The 18,041-nt window shown below is 46.0% G+C and overlaps 1 protein-coding gene across 4 annotated transcripts in view; it reads right to left on the bottom strand.

Annotated features, from left to right (window-relative positions):
• Positions 1-257: 257 nt before the first annotated feature.
• Positions 258-18,041, bottom strand: part of NCAPG (non-SMC condensin I complex subunit G) — a 120,009-nt gene continuing 102,225 nt past the window's right edge. For all 4 annotated transcript variants that reach the window (XM_068116567.2, XM_068116568.2, XM_068116569.2 and 1 more), the window contains 5 exons: positions 4,149-4,326; positions 3,540-3,734; positions 3,368-3,440; positions 3,165-3,249; positions 258-906 (listed from right to left, as the gene is read on the bottom strand). In XM_068116567.2, coding sequence (XP_067972668.2) covers positions 3,188-3,249; positions 3,368-3,440; positions 3,540-3,734; positions 4,149-4,326 — 508 coding nt within the window. In that variant the 3' untranslated portion in view covers positions 258-906; positions 3,165-3,187. The remainder of the gene's footprint in view (positions 907-3,164; positions 3,250-3,367; positions 3,441-3,539; positions 3,735-4,148; positions 4,327-18,041) is intronic.

Genomic DNA, 18,041 nt, shown 5'->3' with positions numbered 1-18,041 from the left:
TTTCCCTCAAAGCCTCCACAGCGGTCTCTCAATGTGAAATATAGTCGAACACTGTGTTGGACACGTGACAGGTGAGCACAGAAAGTTTTTGCACCCTGGTCATCTCAGGCACCGGGGCAATATAATTAGTCAGGGCGCGAAGCCAGTGTTCCCATTGGCTCGCAGCATCCATCGCCTGAGGGTCCCCGCAGAACTTCTCGAGTCTCAGTAGCTTGTCCATGGAATCCGAGTGAAAGAAATTATTTCAATTACAAAACTTCTTTAAGATAATGAGTTTTATTGAAATCAATCTTCCACGTCATCCACAAAACATAATCACATATTAGCAGGCAATCATATAAAAGGCCCTAGGCAAAGCAAGCCATATAAAGATGCGTCATTTAAACCTACCAGCTCGAATTCGTCACGAAAGACAGACAGCTCCCTCGCTCTCAGGCCAACCCTCTTATAGGCACATTGCTTATCTCACACCAGAGAGGGAACTGCAACGGATCTTAACCTTTATTTCATTACATCTCCAACTAAAAAAAACAAAAAAGCAACTTCACACATTTAAATTAGGGTGGTGATATGGGAGCCATGTTCAGGTATGTAAACACACCTTTAACAGAGAAATATACAAAGTGATTAAAAATAAAACATGGCTATAAAGAGAGGAGCATATCCAAATAAAGGGATGGGAGGGACGCATCCAAACAAGGGGATGGAAGGAACGCATCCAAATAAGGGAGTGGGAGGGACATATCAGAACAAAGGTGTTGGGGAGTATCCAATCAATGGAAAGAACAGACTGAAACCTCTTTTTGCCAAAACCACATCAATCAGGCTCAAACTTTATCGATCTTGTCCTTTGCAGCAAGTTTAATTGGCCGAGGTGTCCGCTTGGTGATTTTTGTTTGATCCAAACTGAAACAGCAAAGGTGGATAAGGAACAGTTCATTAGAACCAGAACATCCAAACATTGAAGCATTTGGTGAGCAGAACATGCAAACTAAGCAAATATCAAATTACCTTCCATGTGCCACTTCATTCCCATAATAAACAAATGGATATCTAAAACGACATTCCCATAATAAACAAATAATTATGTAACTATATCTTATTATAATAGAGCAAACGTATATTGTTATGTCGTTATGTATGTTTGTTTGTTTGTTTGTTTATATGCGACTAAAACGTCTTCTTCTTCTTCAAAAACAAGAACATCCTCTTAATTAACCCTCTTAATTACGTTTAGACTGCTGAGACCCCTCAAACCTTTGAAGACCCTTTAATTCCCCCAAGACCCTTAAGACTACCAAGACCCCTGAATACCCAAAATACCCCTAAAGACCCCAAAAAACCTTGAAGGCCCTGAGGCTCAAAAACACCCTGAAGACCCAAATGGCCCCGAAGACCCAAATGGCCCCGAAGACCCAAAACACTCCGAAGACCCAAAACACTCCGAAGACCCAAAACACTCCGAAGACCCAAAACACTCCGAAGACCCAAAACACTCCGAAGACCCAAAACACTCCAAAGACCCAAAACACTCCAAAGACCCAAAACACCCCGAAGACCCAAAATACCCCGGTCTTTTGGGTCTTCTGAGTCTTTGGGTCTTCAGGGCCATTTGGGTCTTCAGGGTGTTTTTGAGCCTCAGGGCCTTCAAGGTCTTTTGGGTTCTTTAGGGGTGTTTTGGGTATTCAGGGGTCTTGGTAGTCTTAAGGGTCTTTGTGTAAGGACATTTGGAGGTATTTGTAAGGACATTTGTGTCTTCTGGGTATTTTTGAGCCTCTGGGCCTTCAAGGGTATTTTGGGTCTTTGGGGTATTTTGGGTCTTTGTGGTGTTTTGGGTCTTTGGGGTGTTTTGGGTCTCCCACAGAATCTTGTTTCTCACTGTCTGAGCGTCCTTTAGGTGCATTTTTGCAAACTCCAAGCGGGCTTTCATGTGTCTTTCACTGAGGAGAGGCTTCTGTCTGGCCACTCTGCCATAAAGCCCAGATCGGTGGAGTGTTGCAGTGATGGTTGTCCTTCTGGAAGTTTCTCCCATCTCCACACAGGATCTCTGGAGCTCAGCCAGAGTGACCATCGGGTTCTTGGTCACCTCTGTTACCAAGGCCCTTCTCCCTCGATTGCTCAGTTTGGCCAGGCGGCCAGCTCTGGGAAGAGTCCTGGTTGTTCCAAACTTCTTCCATTTAAGAATTATGGAGGCCACTGTGCTCTTGGGAACCTTCATTGCAGCAGAGATTTTTTTGTCGGCTTCCCCAGATCTGTGCCTCGACACAATCCTGTCTCTGAGCTCTGCAGGCAGATCCTTCGACCTCATGGCTTGGTTTTTGCTCTGATATGCATCGTCAGCTGTGAGACCTTATATAGACAGGTGTGTGCCTTTCCAAATCATGTCCAATCAATTGAATTTACCACAGGTGGACTCCAATCAAGGTGTAGAAACATCTCAAAGATGAACAAGAGAAATGGGAGGCACCTGAGCTAAATTTCAAGTGTCATAGCAAAGGGTATGAATACTTATGTAAATGTGATATTTCAGTTTTTTATTTTTAATAAATTTGCAAAACTTTCTAAAATCCTGTTTTCTCTTTGTCAATATGGGGTATTGAGTGTAGATTGATGAGGGAAAAAATGAATTTAAACGATTTCAGCGAAAGGCTGCAACATAACAAAATGTGAAAAAAGTGAAGGGGTCTGAATACTTTCTGAATGCACTGTACATGCTATTCTCTTTTGTAATAACTAGTCGATGGATCGAAGTACAAAGTCCAGGCCCCACACGTCTGCTGTGGGCCCCAAGTGTCGTGCGATGTCCCGTGTCCTCTGGTCCGAGCGCTGAAAAGGTTGTGAATTTTTTTTTTTTTTTCCAACACGAGATCGCATCATTTCACATTTTTGTGTGATCTACTTTCATTATATTCTGATCTGCTCCCACCCTCCTCTCGCTCCTTCCCCATCTCTCTCTCTTTCTCTCTCCACCCCTCTCAGTATTCCTGCCAGCGAAGCAAAGGGTGGTATTTGTTAGTCCATAATAAAGTGGTCATACAACTTTGTACCCATGGTTAAGTTATTCAATCCCTAAAAAAATCATTCTATTTGGAATCTTAAAAAAACGTTTTACTTCCTCCACCCCGTCTCCTCCCCTTCCCGCCAAATAATCAAACGCTACTCACTTTTTGAGAAATCCATTCTTGGGTTAATTACTCGGAGCACTCCGAGCCAGCCCGTCGGTGCTCAAGGCGGTGCAGTCTCGAGCTGCTACACACACAATCCATGAGCACAGAGGGACTCGTGAATGTCAAGTTGCGCAATGCGGTTGAAGCCACATTCATCACCGCATAATTCAGTGGGACAGGAATGGACATGTTTTTCATACCTTGGACGTTTTTACAAAGGTTAGTCATGGCTTTCTTTGCGAGTTGCTTGCATATCCGATCACCTGTGCCGGCCTTGGTATTGGCAAGTTGGAGACAAGAGCATCAATATCATTTCCCTGATTTTGTTCCACCATGCAAGAGTAAATACCGAGAGTGTAAACAAATCGGTACCTTAATGCGCTGCAACATATTTTGGAGGTGTTGCATTGTAGAATGTTCGGTTCCAGACACGTGCAGCATTGCCAAGGCCTTAAGAAGCACAATCGTCCACCAACTAGTTTTGGCCTCTTTGGTCTCCGGGTCATTCAGTTCCTCCAGCAAAGCATTGCAAAGCTGCAGCGCCAAAGATTCGTGCACGGACATGTCCTGTAAACAGCAAGGTGTGGTCAAAAAGCGATGCCAGTGAAGCTTTTCATAAAACCTAGCTGAAAGTACAATTTGAAGGACAACATTTGATTGCATTCAACAGAGAATTGCTGGCCGAACCGCACTGCATTGTGAATGTGCGGTGGTCAAGGGTGAATGGAAAAAGACTAATTAGAGGGGCAAGGAGATTTAGTAAAGAGGGGATGGCAGAGGAAAGCAAAATCTTAAATGGGGAGAACTATGTACATGTAAACACAACTCGCTCATACGCGCCGTTCATAAGCATCGTGCTATTGAGAGCTTCACGACTAATCCTCACTTCCGCCATTAGTGTATAATTGATCAGAGCAGACAAAACGTGCCCCAAATGGGGAGCTTGAGCCACTCACAAGGTGCCATAAGAACAATCAATACCTCTTGGGCCAAAACAGAGTTCCATTGCCGAGTATTTGATGGAGACGTGTCGCTGAGACCGACGACGAGGCGGACAACTTTGAGAGGTTCCACAGAGGCAAGGGGGGAGCTGATGGGGGCAGAATGTAGCGTTCGCAGTGTGGGAAGTAGACTGTTGGCCAAAACGTCTCGGTTCGACCTAAAAACACAATGCAAGAGGATGTTTTCCAAACTATCGATCAAATTCAAAGCAAGCAAAAGAATGAAGCAACTATAATCTCCACCATGATCATTTTCCCCATGACCATTGCAAAGCTTCATCTCACATTATAGTACGAACGGCATTGGACCAGAGGCACGACCACCATGACTCAAAATTTAATAATGGACCATAGTAAGGGCGGAAATTTAAAATTAATAACCATTTCTAACCAAGACGGGCATGATCAGATGGGTTTGATAGAGCGGGTGGAAGAAGGTGCGTCCGAAGGTGACTGCGCAGGAATATTTGGTGGGCAGCGCGGCAGAGACACTTGCAATGCTCGGAAACCCACAACCCGATCCTCAAGAGAACGTAATGTCCCCCTTGGAGTCCACACCTCAGGGCATCAGGTCGGCCTTGCCAGCACTGTTAGGCATGGACGAGTTGGCAGCGATGTTCAGCCAGATGATTGGTGAGATGAGGACTATGAGCAACACAATGGATGCTATGCTGAGCAGGCAGCATGAAAGGCTGACAGGAAGGACAGGCTATGAATAATGATATGGTGATGAGGATCGAGGCTGCATGGGGGAAGCTGAATGAACTGAGGGGGTGAATCGGCGGTGTCCGGGATGAGATGGTGGCAGGTCAGAACAGAATGACAAAAGAAATAAATGGAAACGATATGGGAGTTAAGGGGGGCACAGTAAGATGGAAAAAGGAAAATTATAGCAATAAAGAAACAGAATGCAAGACGAGGTGTGATTACCTAACAGAAAATAGGGGAGATGAGAGAGACAATCGACAAACGAACACCAGAAGAACAAACGGATCGAGGCAACGGAAGCAATTCCACAAGTTTTGGAACTTGCGGGAGCAAAGCGGGAGATAACGGTGAAGAAGAACAAAATGAACTAGAACGGCACTCTGTAGAGAGCATACCTCCGCTTGGTTGGCCATATCACTCAATGTTGAATAATCACTTCAAAAATACGAGTTGGATCCGGATCCGGATCTTCACCAAAATCGAATCGAATCGTCCTCGTCAGACACCCAACTGGTCCACCAAGTTTCGTCCAAATCCATCCATAACTTTTTGAGATATCCTGCTATGTATCGTTTTTGGCCCCATCTCCCAATGGTGAAGAATCACTTTTAAAATTCTACTAGCCACATCCGAATCCAAATCCGAATCTTCACCAAAATCGAATCATTTCGTCGGTGTCACATACGCTACATCTCTGCCAAATTTCGTCCGAATCCGTCCACAACTTTTTGAGCTATTTTGATCACAAACGGACAGACAGGGGTGAAAACATAATCTCCATCCACCTTTGGGGTGCAGGTAACAAGAAAGAGCAATCAAAGATTGCAGACCGTCGCCAGGATGTTTGTAGTTTGTGTGGTATTTATTAGCTGCCGTGTTTGTGTGGTTTATTGATGACATGGAGTTATGGTCAATCCAATATGGCTGCCAAACCACATTACCGATGACGTCATTAATTTCATTCTCCCACACAATTTTTGTGTACATGAATGAATTAATGAATGAACGTCATGTACATCATGCACAATAAATTTCAAACTGATCAGATAAAGCGTTGTACTTGTCTAATTATGACGTCATAATGAAGACACCGATTACATACATCATCATGAATACATGTTGTTCCCTATGAGTACATGCCAAGAACCATATTTCTCCCCCTCTCCTCCCCCCCCCCCCCACCCCCCAAGGGGAATTTTGGAGAAATAGAGGTGAAAAGTTTTTCGGTTTTTCCAAGATGGGGCCCAAATGACGTGACCTTCGACGTCATAATTATCATTTTAAAAAAATTACACAGGAGGTGGCGTAGCTTTGGTGAAAACTTCCTGTTAATCGGACCAACGGTTGCAGAGAAAAAGCACATTTGTTCTGTGCTGACAAACAAACAAATGAAAAATCACTCATAGAGCGACACTTGGCAAAACAGAACAAAGTAAAATGGCACTCAGTAGAGCATCCTTTTCACCTCAAAAATAATTAATGGTAGAATTCGGTTAGCTGATATGCAAATAGTCTTCAAAGTTTAAGTTAATCTGATGAAAATTGACAATTTTAGAAATTTTGCCTATCTTGACCTTTTGGCCTATGTTGACCTTTTGACCGATCTTGACCTCAAATATAATTGGTGGTTGGTTTCAGTAAACTGATATGAAAATCCTATTCAGATTTCAAGTCAATCAGATGAAAATTTAGGATTTTAGGAATTTGTTAAAGTTTGTTGACCTTTTGGCACCCAGATGGAATTAAAGGAAGATGGAAAAGATATATGGAAATGCTGTTGAATACAGAGAATGAATGGGATGGCAACATGGAGAGTAACCCAGTTTTAGAACCGGCAGAGAAGATAACTGAGAAGGAAGTTGAGGAAGCGATAAAAGCAATGAAGAGTAGAAAAGCGGGAGGGCTGACGGGAGTTGTGGGAGATATGTTGAAGGCAGCAGGAAGTTGGGGTGTGAAGAGAATAACAGAGATGTGCAATCTGGTGGTGAAAGAAGGCCGCATTCCAGTGGATTGGGAACTGAGTACCCTCGTCCCTCTATACAAGGGGAAAGGTGACCCTTTGGAGTGTGGCTCGTACCGAGCGATAAAGTTATTGGAGCATGGAATGAAGGTATTGGAAAGGGTGTTGGAGAGGAGGATAAGGAAGAAAGTGAAGATCGACGAAATGCAGTTTGGATTTATGCCAGGAAGAGGAACGACAGACGCGCTCTTTATTGTGAGGCAGTTGCAGGAGAAGTATATGGAGAAGAGGAAGAAGTTGTTTCTTGGGTTTGTTGATCTGGAGAAAGCATTCGATAGCGTTCCACACGAAGTATTGACATGGGCATTGAGGAAGTTAGGAGTGGAGGAATGGTTGATCAGAGTCATGATGACATTGTACGAAAGAGCGCGCACAGCTGTAAGGACGAAGGACGGGAACAGTGGTGAGTTTGAGGTGAAGGTGGGAGTGCATCAGGGGCCGGTACTAAGTCCACTACTATTTGTAGCTGTGATGGAGGTGCTGGCTCAGAACGTAAAGGAGGGTTTACCGTGGGAGTTGTTGTATGCAGATGATCTGGTGTTGATTGCGGAAAGTATGGATGGACTGAAGGAAAAGATGAACAAGTGGAAGGAATGTATGGAGACAAAAGGTCTGAAGGTGAATATCGGAAAGACGAAGGTGATGGCAAGTGGTAAAGCATGTGGTGAGGTGGAAAGAACTGGGAAGTGGCCCTGTGCTGTGTGCAGGAAGGGTGTCGGAGTGAATTCCATTCAATGTACAATGTGCGCTGAGTGGGTTCATCAAAAATGTAGTGGTCTGAAAGGGTCATTGACCAGTGTGGCAGCTACATTCAAATGTACGGTGTGCACAGAGGGAGCTGCAGATGGAGGAAATGTTGAGTTGGATCTTGGAGATGGCGTGAAGCTGGAAGGTGTGAAAACATTTTGCTACCTCGGAGACATGCTGAATGGAGAAGGTAGATCAGACTCTGCAACGGTTGCTGGAGTGAGATATGCATGGAAGAAGTTTTGGGAACTGAGTGGCATGCTGATGAGGAGGGGAGTGTCGTTGAAGCTGAGGGGAAAGGTGTATGCTGCATGTGTGAGAAGTGTTATGATTTATGGGAGCGAGACATGGGTAATGAACGTAGAGCAGCAACGAAGGCTGGAAAGGGTGGAAATGCGAATGGTTCGGTGGATGTGTGGAGTATCGTTGAGAGAGAGGAAGACAAATGATGAATTGCGAAAGATGATGGGAATAGAGCCTATGATTGATGCTGTGAAGAGGAACAGGTTGAGATGGTTTGGTCATGTGTTGAGGAAGGATGAAAGTGAATGGTTGAGAAGAGTGATGGAAATGAATGTAGAAAGAAGTAGAAGACGGGGAAGACCAAGAAGGACTTGGCTAAAGATGGTGGAAGAAGAAATGCGGGCAAGGGGGTTAACAAGGAGAGATGCAGAAAATAGGGCAAAATGGAGAAGATTGTCATGGGGACCGCAAGGCTAACCCCCGCTCTAGCAGGGAAAATGGCATTAAAATGCATGTTGTTTTTGTTGTTGACCTTTTGGCCTATGTTGACCTTTTGGCCTATGTTGATCTCCAAAATAGTTTGTGGTTGAATTCATTTACCTGATATGAAAATCCTATTCAAATTTCAAGTCAATCGGATGAAAATTGAGGGTTTTAGAAATTTGAAGAAAGTGGTTGACCTTTGGCCTACGTTGACATTTTGATCTCAAAATAAATAGGATTTTGTCGGACCACGAACTCTGGCATTTGGTGAAGTTTCGTGAAGATCAGTTTAAAATTGCGACCTGTAGGCAAGTATAAGTGAGCGGACAGACAAACAAACACACACACAAACAAACCGGAGTGATCAACATACTTCTTAAAATGTTCATGCCTCCATCAACGAAGTCGCCGCAGGCATTATGTTTTCAGGTTGTCTGTCCGTCCGTCCGTCCGTGACATGTTTTCGTTACCGCAATAACTTGAGAACGGCTAAAGGGATCTTAATCAAACTCCGTGCAGGTATGTATCATTATGTAAAGTTAAACTGATTAAATTTTGGGGTCACGAGGGTCAAAGCCCAAAGGTCAGAGGTCATGTTCGATTAAAAAAAAATCCTTTGCAGTTTGCAGTCAACATGTGGCCCTGAATGGGTTTCTCTCATCTCCCCTTCCTGTTCAGGCTGGAGTTCCCCAAGGCAGTGTTCTGAGCCCTGTGCTTTTTCTGATCTTCATCAATGATCTCACCGACTCTCTGGAAAATCCTCTCTATATATTTTTGCTGATGACTCAACTCTGTGCCGCTCCATATCCCAACCCTCAGATCTGCAGTCAGCAGCCTCTTCACTCTCTGCAGACCTGGACAAAATCACAAACTGGTCAAACAAGTGGACCATGTCTTTCAATCCTGACAAAAGTGGCACATGTCTCTCCGAAAAGACCGTCTGAAAAACCCTCCCATCTACTTTTTCAAGAATCTTCTCTCGTGACAATCTCGTGACAACACCCTTTAAATAGCATGAAGCGCTGAAAAGTACAGAGGCAGGGAGGGTGCAAAAAAACCCCAGAGGCCTCGAGGAGATATAGGGTGTTGTGTGGTGCAGAAATGTCTGATCCGTATTGTGTTTAATTAATGGTGACCATTAAATTGGCTTTACGTACAGCCAATCAAATCGCACACATTTTGATCAAAGGATTTATATAAATTTAATCCACTAAACTGGGAAAACCACGTTTCCAGGCTGGCCTCCAAAGCCAGGAACCAACTGGGCATCCTCCATCGTGTGAAGTCCTTCCTTGGCACACCTGAGCTCCTCACCACATACAAGGCTTTCATCCGCTGCTCAATGGAATACTGCTCTCCCCTCTGGGCTGGTGCTCCTGCCTCACACCTAGCTCGTCTTCACGCTGTTGAAACCAAAGCGTTCAGAATCATTGGAATCTCCCGTGATGAAGCTGATTCTTAGGGTCTTTCACTCTCTCACCGCAGGCAGGTTGGTGGTCTTTCTGTCTTCTACCGACTCCTCTCCGGCCTAGACCCCCCCCCCCCCACCCCCCCAGCTCTGTCTGTGCTCTGTCCCCCAAATATTCCTGCAGGTCATACAAGATCTGCCAGCAACCCTCTTCTGGTGAAATTGGCAAAATCAAGACTCTCTGCTCATGTTCACTCTTTCATTCCCCTTTTCTCCCAACTCTGGAACAAACTCCCCCACTCCCTTGAATCCCACTCCTCCCTCCAGGTCTTCAAAACAGCTGTTCACCACCATCTCTTATCTTCCCCCATCCAAAACCTTGATCTTTTCTACCCCCGTTAATTCACCCCAAATCCACCTCTTTCAATCTCCGACTTCTTTCCAGAAATTCCTAGTATGTCCGTTTGCACACATTTACAGTGTCCCCCCATACCCACTCCTCCCAGCCCTCTCCCTCCTACAGATCTCTCAATGTCCTCTCTCTCCCGCTCCCTTTATTGGATGTTTTATGTGTCCGTGCATGTTTTCGTGTTTAATGTGTAGCTCTTACATGAGCCCTCGACTCTTTAAAACAAACAAAAAATATTTTTTTAAAATACTGTTACCACGATAACTTGTGAACCAGTGATGGGATTCTGACCAAATTTGGTTCAATTATGGACAATGATGTAAATATTAACTGATTACATTTTGGTGTCAAGAGGTCAAAGGTCAAAGTCTGTAATAGGTCTATAACTTGAGAACGGCTGAAGTGATATAATTCAAACTTGGTACAGACTTGTATAATGATGTAAAGATGAACTGTTTCGATTTTGGGGTCCCGAGGTCAAATGTCAGAGGTCATGTCAGGTAAAAATGTGATAACTTGAGAATTGAGAATACCTGAATGGATTTAAATCAAAGTTGGTACAAGTATTATAATGATGTAATAATGTGAGCGGAGGCATATTGTTCGAAGTTATGACGTCGACAAGTGTTGCTCTATTTCCCAGAAGGTGGCTAGAGGCATTATGTTTTCAGATTTTCCGTCCGTACGTCCGTCCATCCATCCATCCATATGGGCTAAACATCGTTATTCTCAGCAACCACATGTCCGATTGAGATAAAACTTTCAGGGTAGGAGGGACACCCATGCAGAATATTTTTATGATAATATTGTGACGTCATATCTCACGTGGTACGGGCGCCATCTTGGAAAAGCTGAAAAACTTTGCACCTCTATCTCCGAAATAGCTGCGTATAAAAAATTGAGATATGGCTCATTGCAAAGAACTCTCCACGGGGAATAACATATTGATGATGTCATACTGTCATAGGTTCCTCCATTACGATGTCATAATTCGACAAGTACAAAACTTCATCCGATCAAAATGAAATTTATTGAGCGTAATCTATGGATAAATTGGTGGGGAAAAAATGACGTCACCGGTCACGTGGTTCGGCCGCCATATTTGTTTTAACACAAAAGCCTTAAAAACCACCAAAAACTTGTCCTGGTGAGGGTCTGCAATCTGAATGCTCTTTCTTGTTTATGATGTTTTCCTTCCAATTGCTGAAGACAACACAATGATATGTATTTATTCTGCTGGATTGAACAACTGGAATACTGTTCTCCCCTATGGGCCGGTGCTCCTGCCTCACACCTAGCTCGGCTTCACGCTGTTGAAACCAAAGCTTTCAGAATTATTGGAATCTCCCGCGATGAAGCTATCTCTGAGGGCCTTTCACTCACTCACCGCAGGCAGGTAGGTGGTCTTTCTGTCTTCTACCGACTCCTCTCCGGCCTTGCACCCCCAGCTCTCTCTGTGCTCTGTCCCCCAAATATTCCTACAGGTCGCACAAGATCTGCCAGCAACCCTCTGATGGTTAAACTGCCGAAATCTCGGCTCTCTGCTCACCTTCACTCTTTCATTCCTCTTTTCTCCCGCCTCTGGAACAAACTCCCTCACTCTCTTCAATCCCACTCCTCCCTCCAGGTCTTTAAAACAGCTGTTCACCACGATCTCTTATCTTCCCCCATCCAAAACCTTGATCTTTTCTACCCCCGCTAATTCACCCCAGATCCACCTTGTTTGAAATTCCAACTTCTTTCCTGGAAGTCCTGGCAGTGTCCATATGTTTTATACCTCTCCCACCGCCCCCTTCCCATGCTCCCCCCCCCCCCCCCCAAAGCCCTCGCCCTCTCTCAGATCTCTCGATGTCTCCATGTCTCCATGTCTCTCGGTCCCTGCTCTCAAATGTTGTGTTTGTGTCCTTCCCCCTCTCTCCCCATCTTGTCTACCGCTCCCGATGTTATATGTTTTATGTGTCAGTTTGTCTTTCTATGTGATTAATGTTCGCTCTTTCACGAGCCTCGATCTTGTATACAAAAAAACAAAACAAAAAAAAAACGGAAGATTTATGAGATATTCAAGTGCAATGACCAATTGCAAATTAATAGTATAATATTTGATACCAATAAAGTGAGCTAAACTGGGTGTGTGGGGAGGGGGGGGGGGGGTGGGGGGGAGGAGGTTGAAAGGGAGGAGGGTCAACTAAATCAAAACTCTTTTGGGTCTCATGGAATGAACTAAGGCAGCCTCTTCCGGAACGACGAGAATTGCGCATGGGCAAGTTTGGAGGTCTCGTCTCTTCAAAGCTGTCCATGCGCGCTCGCTTTCGAAGTTAAGTAACTTTTCACAATTGTGTTTTTGTCGAAACTGTATCTTTCTCTCGGTGTATGTACCTATTGGGGTGTCTTTAATAGTATTCTTGGTGTTGGTTTTTCATACCTGTGTACAGAATCGTCGGTCTTTCGTATCGCGTATTCTGAGGCCTAAGCGTAGTACTAGGCTACCGTGTCCGACCTTGGCTTGAGGCTTTGTTTTTGTCTCAGCGGTTCTCCGATCGCGCTGCAATTACTTTTCGGTCTCTGTTTTTCACGGTCTTTTCACCCCATACTTCCTTGTTTTAAAATCTCCTCAAAAAAACAAAAAAATATTTCCTTCTGTTCTTATTCGTTTATTCGTTCTTATTTGTTCATTCGTTCTTCGACCACGTTGTTTGTGATCACGTTGTTAAAAAATGTCTAATCTGTCCCCTGAAGACCTGTATTCTGTCATATTCTATAACACCTTTTTCTTCTTCTTCTATAAAAGGATGCTTTCGACTTGCTCAACAAATCTATTCATTCCAAAAAAAAAATCCATCTCTTATAGTGCATCTTTCATTCATTCCCTAAACTCTCCAGCACTCCATCCTCCCTCCAGCGTCCTCAAACGTATTTTTGACTCGAATGTCTCAAGAAACTCATTTTGCAATAAATGTTCGTTTCCCATTAATCGTACACTTTTCAAAATCCAATCTCACTCCTCCCCTCCAAATCTTCCCCATCACCCCTCCCTCCAAATCTTCCCCATCACCCCTTCACTCCAAATCTTCCCCACCACCCCTCCCCTTCAAAACTTCCCCATCACCCCTCCCCTCCAAATCTTCCCCATCACCCATCTCTTTCAAATTTTCCCCCTTGCCCCTCCCCTCCAAATCTTCCCCATCACCCATCCCTTTCAAATCTTCCCCTTGCCCCTCCCCTCCAAATCTTCCCATCACCCCTTCCCTCCAAAACTTCCCTATCACCCCTCCCCTCCAAAACTTCCCCATCATCCCTCCCCTCTAAATCTACCCCTTGCCCCTCCCCTCCAAATCATCCCCATCACCCATCTCTTTCAAATCTTCCCCCTTGCCCCTCCCCTCCAAATCTTCCCAATCACCCATTCCTTTCAAATCTCCCCCACACCCCTCCCCTCCGAGACTCTCCCTCGCTCCTCCCCTCTCACCCCTCCTCCTCAAAGTGTCCTCCCCGCTTCTTCCCCCTTCCAACTTTCACCTTCATCTCCCTCAACCTTCTGCCTCGCTCTTCCCCCTCATCAAAAAACACCTCACTGCGCCTCTCCCAATCACCATCAAACCTTTTGTCCGCCCCATTCTTCCCTTTCTCCAAGCTATTCTGTAATCTCTGACACACCTTCAACAGCTCTCCCTACCCCTTCCTCCTCTTCCACATCTTACCCTACCGCTCCCAGCCTGTTCTGTATCCGATGCTCCCCCTTCCTCTTCCTTAACAGTATGGACCTCAAACATCCGGGGCCTTCGCTCAAACTTGTCTGATCTCTCCATACAGGTTGCTTCTGACAAACCAGACGTGATCTGCTTAACAGAAACCTTCCTCCTTCATGATGTCTCTGATTCCTTGGTATCTCTCCCAGGTTACTCCCTCCTCCGGTGTGATAGACCTGAGCCTCGTCTTGGAGGTGGGGTTGCTATCTTTATAAAAAACTCTTCCTCACTCGCCCTGCACTGCCCTCTCTCCACCTCACCCCCAGGAATACCTTTCGCTACGGCTTCCCCTTCGCTCCCACCTTTTGTTCATATGTGTGTTGTACCGTCCACCAAACAGTGATGACTCCATCTACATCTCGCTGTCTGAGAATATGGACCAACTTCTATCTACCCATCCCAACTCTCTCTTCCTCATATGTGGTGATTTCAACTGTCACCATGCCAGTTGGCTGGGTGTGGGTACCTCTCTCACCAGCCATGGCTCTTCAGCAAAGGACTTCTGTGACTCACTGGGACTGACACAATCTGTCAATTTCCCGACCCGGGTTTCAGTCAACGGAGCATCTTCTCTTCTGGACTTGGTTATGACTAACTTCCCTGAAAATGTCTGCTGCTCTTATCGGCTCTTCTGATCATGTGCTTGTTAAAGTGGACATCTCTCTGACCATTCTCAGAGAGCCTCCTCAGCGTCGACGAGTCTGGCATTTCACTCAGGCCAACTGGCACGGTCTTCAAGCAGCCATCAATCATCTGGACTGGTCTCCCATCTCTACCGCCTCTGACATCAACTCATCCTGGGAATTCTTCCAAAGTAAATTGCTCTCTCTCTCATGCACAGATTTATCCCATCTCTTCTTCAGTTGTCATACCCTTCCTCCCGTCCATGGTACACGGAATCTTGTGGTGAGGCTATTGCCCAGAAACAACTTGCTTTCGTCTCCTGGAAAGCAAATCCAACGGAAGGAAATCTCATTTCCTTTCACAAAGCCCGAAACAAGTGTGTGTCCACCCTCAGGAGAGCCAGGAAACAATATCTCTCCGTTCTCAGGACCGAACTCTCTTATCTGTCTCCCTCTTCCAAATCCTGGTGGCGTCTGGTCAAATCTGTTTCTGGTGTTTGTTCCCCCTCCATCCCCTCCCTCACCTCAAATGGCCACACGGCTAACTCCGCACGTGAAAAAGCTGAATGCCTCAACTCTGTGTTTGCCTCTAAATCTTGTGTCCCAAACCCATCCCTCTCTGTACCCATCGTACCCAGTCGTACCCAGCTGCTCCTGGACTCTGTGTCCTTTCCTCCTGACAAGGTGGAAAAGTTTCTGTCAACCCTCGACTCTGATTCTGCAACTGGACCTGACGGCATCAGCCCACGGGTCCTAAAATCCTGTTCTTCCGCTCTTTCACTCCCTCTCTCTGTCCTTTTCACCCTCTCTTTTGCTCAAGGTCATCTGCCAGCATCCTGGAAATCTGCAAACATTACCGCTTTACACAAAAAAGGTGCAAAAACAGATCCTTGCAACTACAGACCAATCAGCCTTCTCCCAATTATCAGCAAAGTCATGGAATCCATCATTGCTTCGGATATGAAATCTTTCCTCTTCTCCAACGGCTTGATCTCTGATCATCAATTTGGTTTCAGACCAGGTCACTCTACTCTGGACATGCTGCTTCTGCTGTCTCAACAATGGATGGAGGTCCTCAATGCCAAACAGGAAATCAGAGCTGTCTCCCTCGACATATCACGTGCCTTCGATACGGTCTGGCACCCAGCTCTGCTCACCAAACTCTCCTCCTATGGTATCCATGGAAATCTCCATGCATGGCTTGCGGACTTCCTCTCTGGTCGTAGTCAACGTGTGGCCCTGAATGGATTCCTCTCAACTCCCCTTCCTGTTCAGGCTGGAGTTCCCCAAGGCAGTGTTCTGGGCCCTGTGCTTTTTCTGGTCTTTATCAATCTCTCCGACTCTCTGGAAAATCCTCTCTATCTCTTTGCTGATGACTCCACTCTCTGCCGCTCCATTCCTCTTCCCTCAGATCGGCAGTCTGCAGCCTCCTCACTCTCTGAAGACTTGGACAAAATCACAGTCTGGTCAAACAAGTGGAACATGTCTTTCAATCCTGACAAATCTCACACTCTTACTATGTCTCTCCGAAAAGATCGACTGGACAACCCTCCCATCTACTTTCTCAACAATCCTCTCCAAGAAGTTCTGTCGCTCAAGCTTTTGGGTCTCACTATCTGCCATGATCTTTCTTGGGAAAACCACATTTCCAAGCTGGCCTCCAAAGCCAGTCGCCGACTGGGCATCCTCCGTCGTGCGAAGTCCTTCCTCGGCACAACTGAGCTCCTCACCACATACAAGGCTTTCATCCGCAGCTCAATGGAATACCGTTCTCCCCTATGGGCTGGTGCTCCTGCCTCACACCTAGCTCGGCTTCACGCTGTCGAAACCAAAGCTTTCAGAATAATTGGAATCTCCCACGATGAAGCTATCTCTGGGGCCTTTCACTCACTCACCGCAGGCAGGTAGGTGGTCTTTCTGTCTTCTACCGACTCCTCTCCGGCCTTGCACCCCCAGCTCTCTCTGTGCTCTGTCCCCCAAATATTCCTACAGGTCGCACAAGATCTGCCAGCAACCCTCTGATGGTTAAACTGCCGAAATCTCGGCTCTCTGCTCACCTTCACTCTTTCATTCCTCTTTTCTCCCGCCTCTGGAACAAACTCCCTCACTCCCTTCAATCCCACTTGTCCCTCCAGGTCTTTAAAACAGCTGTTCACCACCATCTCTTATCTTCCCGATCCAAAACCTTGATCTTTTCTACCCCAGCTAATTCACCCCAGATCCACCTTGTTTGAAATTCCAACTTCTTTCCTGGAAGTCCTGGCAGTGTCCATATGTTTTATACCTCTCCCACCCCCCCCCTTCCCATGCCCCCCCCAATGCCCTCTCCCTCTCACAGATCTCTCGATGTCTCCCGGTCCCTTTTTTTTTTTTTTTTGTATACAAGATCGAGGCTCGTGAAAGAGCTAACATTAATCACACAAAAAGACAAACCGACACACAAAACACAAAAAACAAGGGGAGCGGCAGACAAGATGGGGAGAGAGGGGGAAGGACGGGGAAGAGGGGGAAGGACACAAACACAACATTTGAGAGCAGGGACATCGGGAGGACTTGGGGGGGAGGTGGGAGAGGATTAAAACATGAACACTGCAAGGACTCTGGGGTGAATTACCGGGGGTAGAAAAGATCAAGGTTTTCGATGGGGGAAGATAAGAGATGGTGGTGAACAGCTGTTTTAAAGACCTGGAGGGAGGAGTGGGATTGAAGGGAGTGGGGGAGTTTGTTCCAGAGGCGGGAGAAAAGGGGAATGAAAGAGTGAAGGTGAGCAGAGAGCCTAGACTTTGGCAGTTTAACCATAAGAGGGTTGCAGGCAGATCTTGTGCGACCTGAAGGAATATTGGGGGGACAGAGCACAGAGAGAGCTGGGGGAGCAAGGCCGGAGAGGAGTCGGTAGAAGACAGAAAGACCACCAACCTGCCTGCGGTGAGTGAGTGAAAGGCCCTCGGCGTTGACTACATCGCAGGAGATTCCAATGATTCTGAAAGCTTTGGCCTCAACAGCGTGAAGCCGAGCAAGGTGTGAGGCAGGAGCACCAGCCCAGAGGGGGGAACAGTATTCCATTGAGCTGCGGATGAAAGCCTTGTATGTGGTGAGGAGCTCAGGTGTGCCAAGGAAGGACTTCGCACGACGGAGGATGCCCAGTCGGCGACCGGCTTTGGAGGCCAGCTTGGAAATGTGGTTTTCCCAAGAAAGATCATGGCAGATAGTGAGACCCAAAAGCTTGAGTGACAGAACTTCTTGGAGAGGATTGTTGAGAAAGTAGATGGGAGGGTTGTCCAGTCGGTCCTTTCAGAGAGACATTGTAAGAGTGTGAGATTTGTCAGGATTGAAAGACATGTTCCACTTGTTTGACCAGTCTGTGATTTTGTCCAGGTCTGCAGAGAGTGAGGAGGCTGCAGACTGCCGATCTGAGGGATGAGGAATGGAGCGACAGAGAGTAGAGTCGTCAGCAAAGAGATAGAGAGGATTTTCAAGAGGTCCCTG

The sequence above is a fragment of the Myxine glutinosa genome, chromosome 5 (assembly GCF_964187855.1).
Source record: "Myxine glutinosa chromosome 5, kmMyxGlut1.1, whole genome shotgun sequence".
Taxonomy (NCBI): domain Eukaryota; kingdom Metazoa; phylum Chordata; class Myxini; order Myxiniformes; family Myxinidae; genus Myxine; species Myxine glutinosa.
This window is presented reverse-complemented; position numbering and strand designations above follow the sequence as displayed.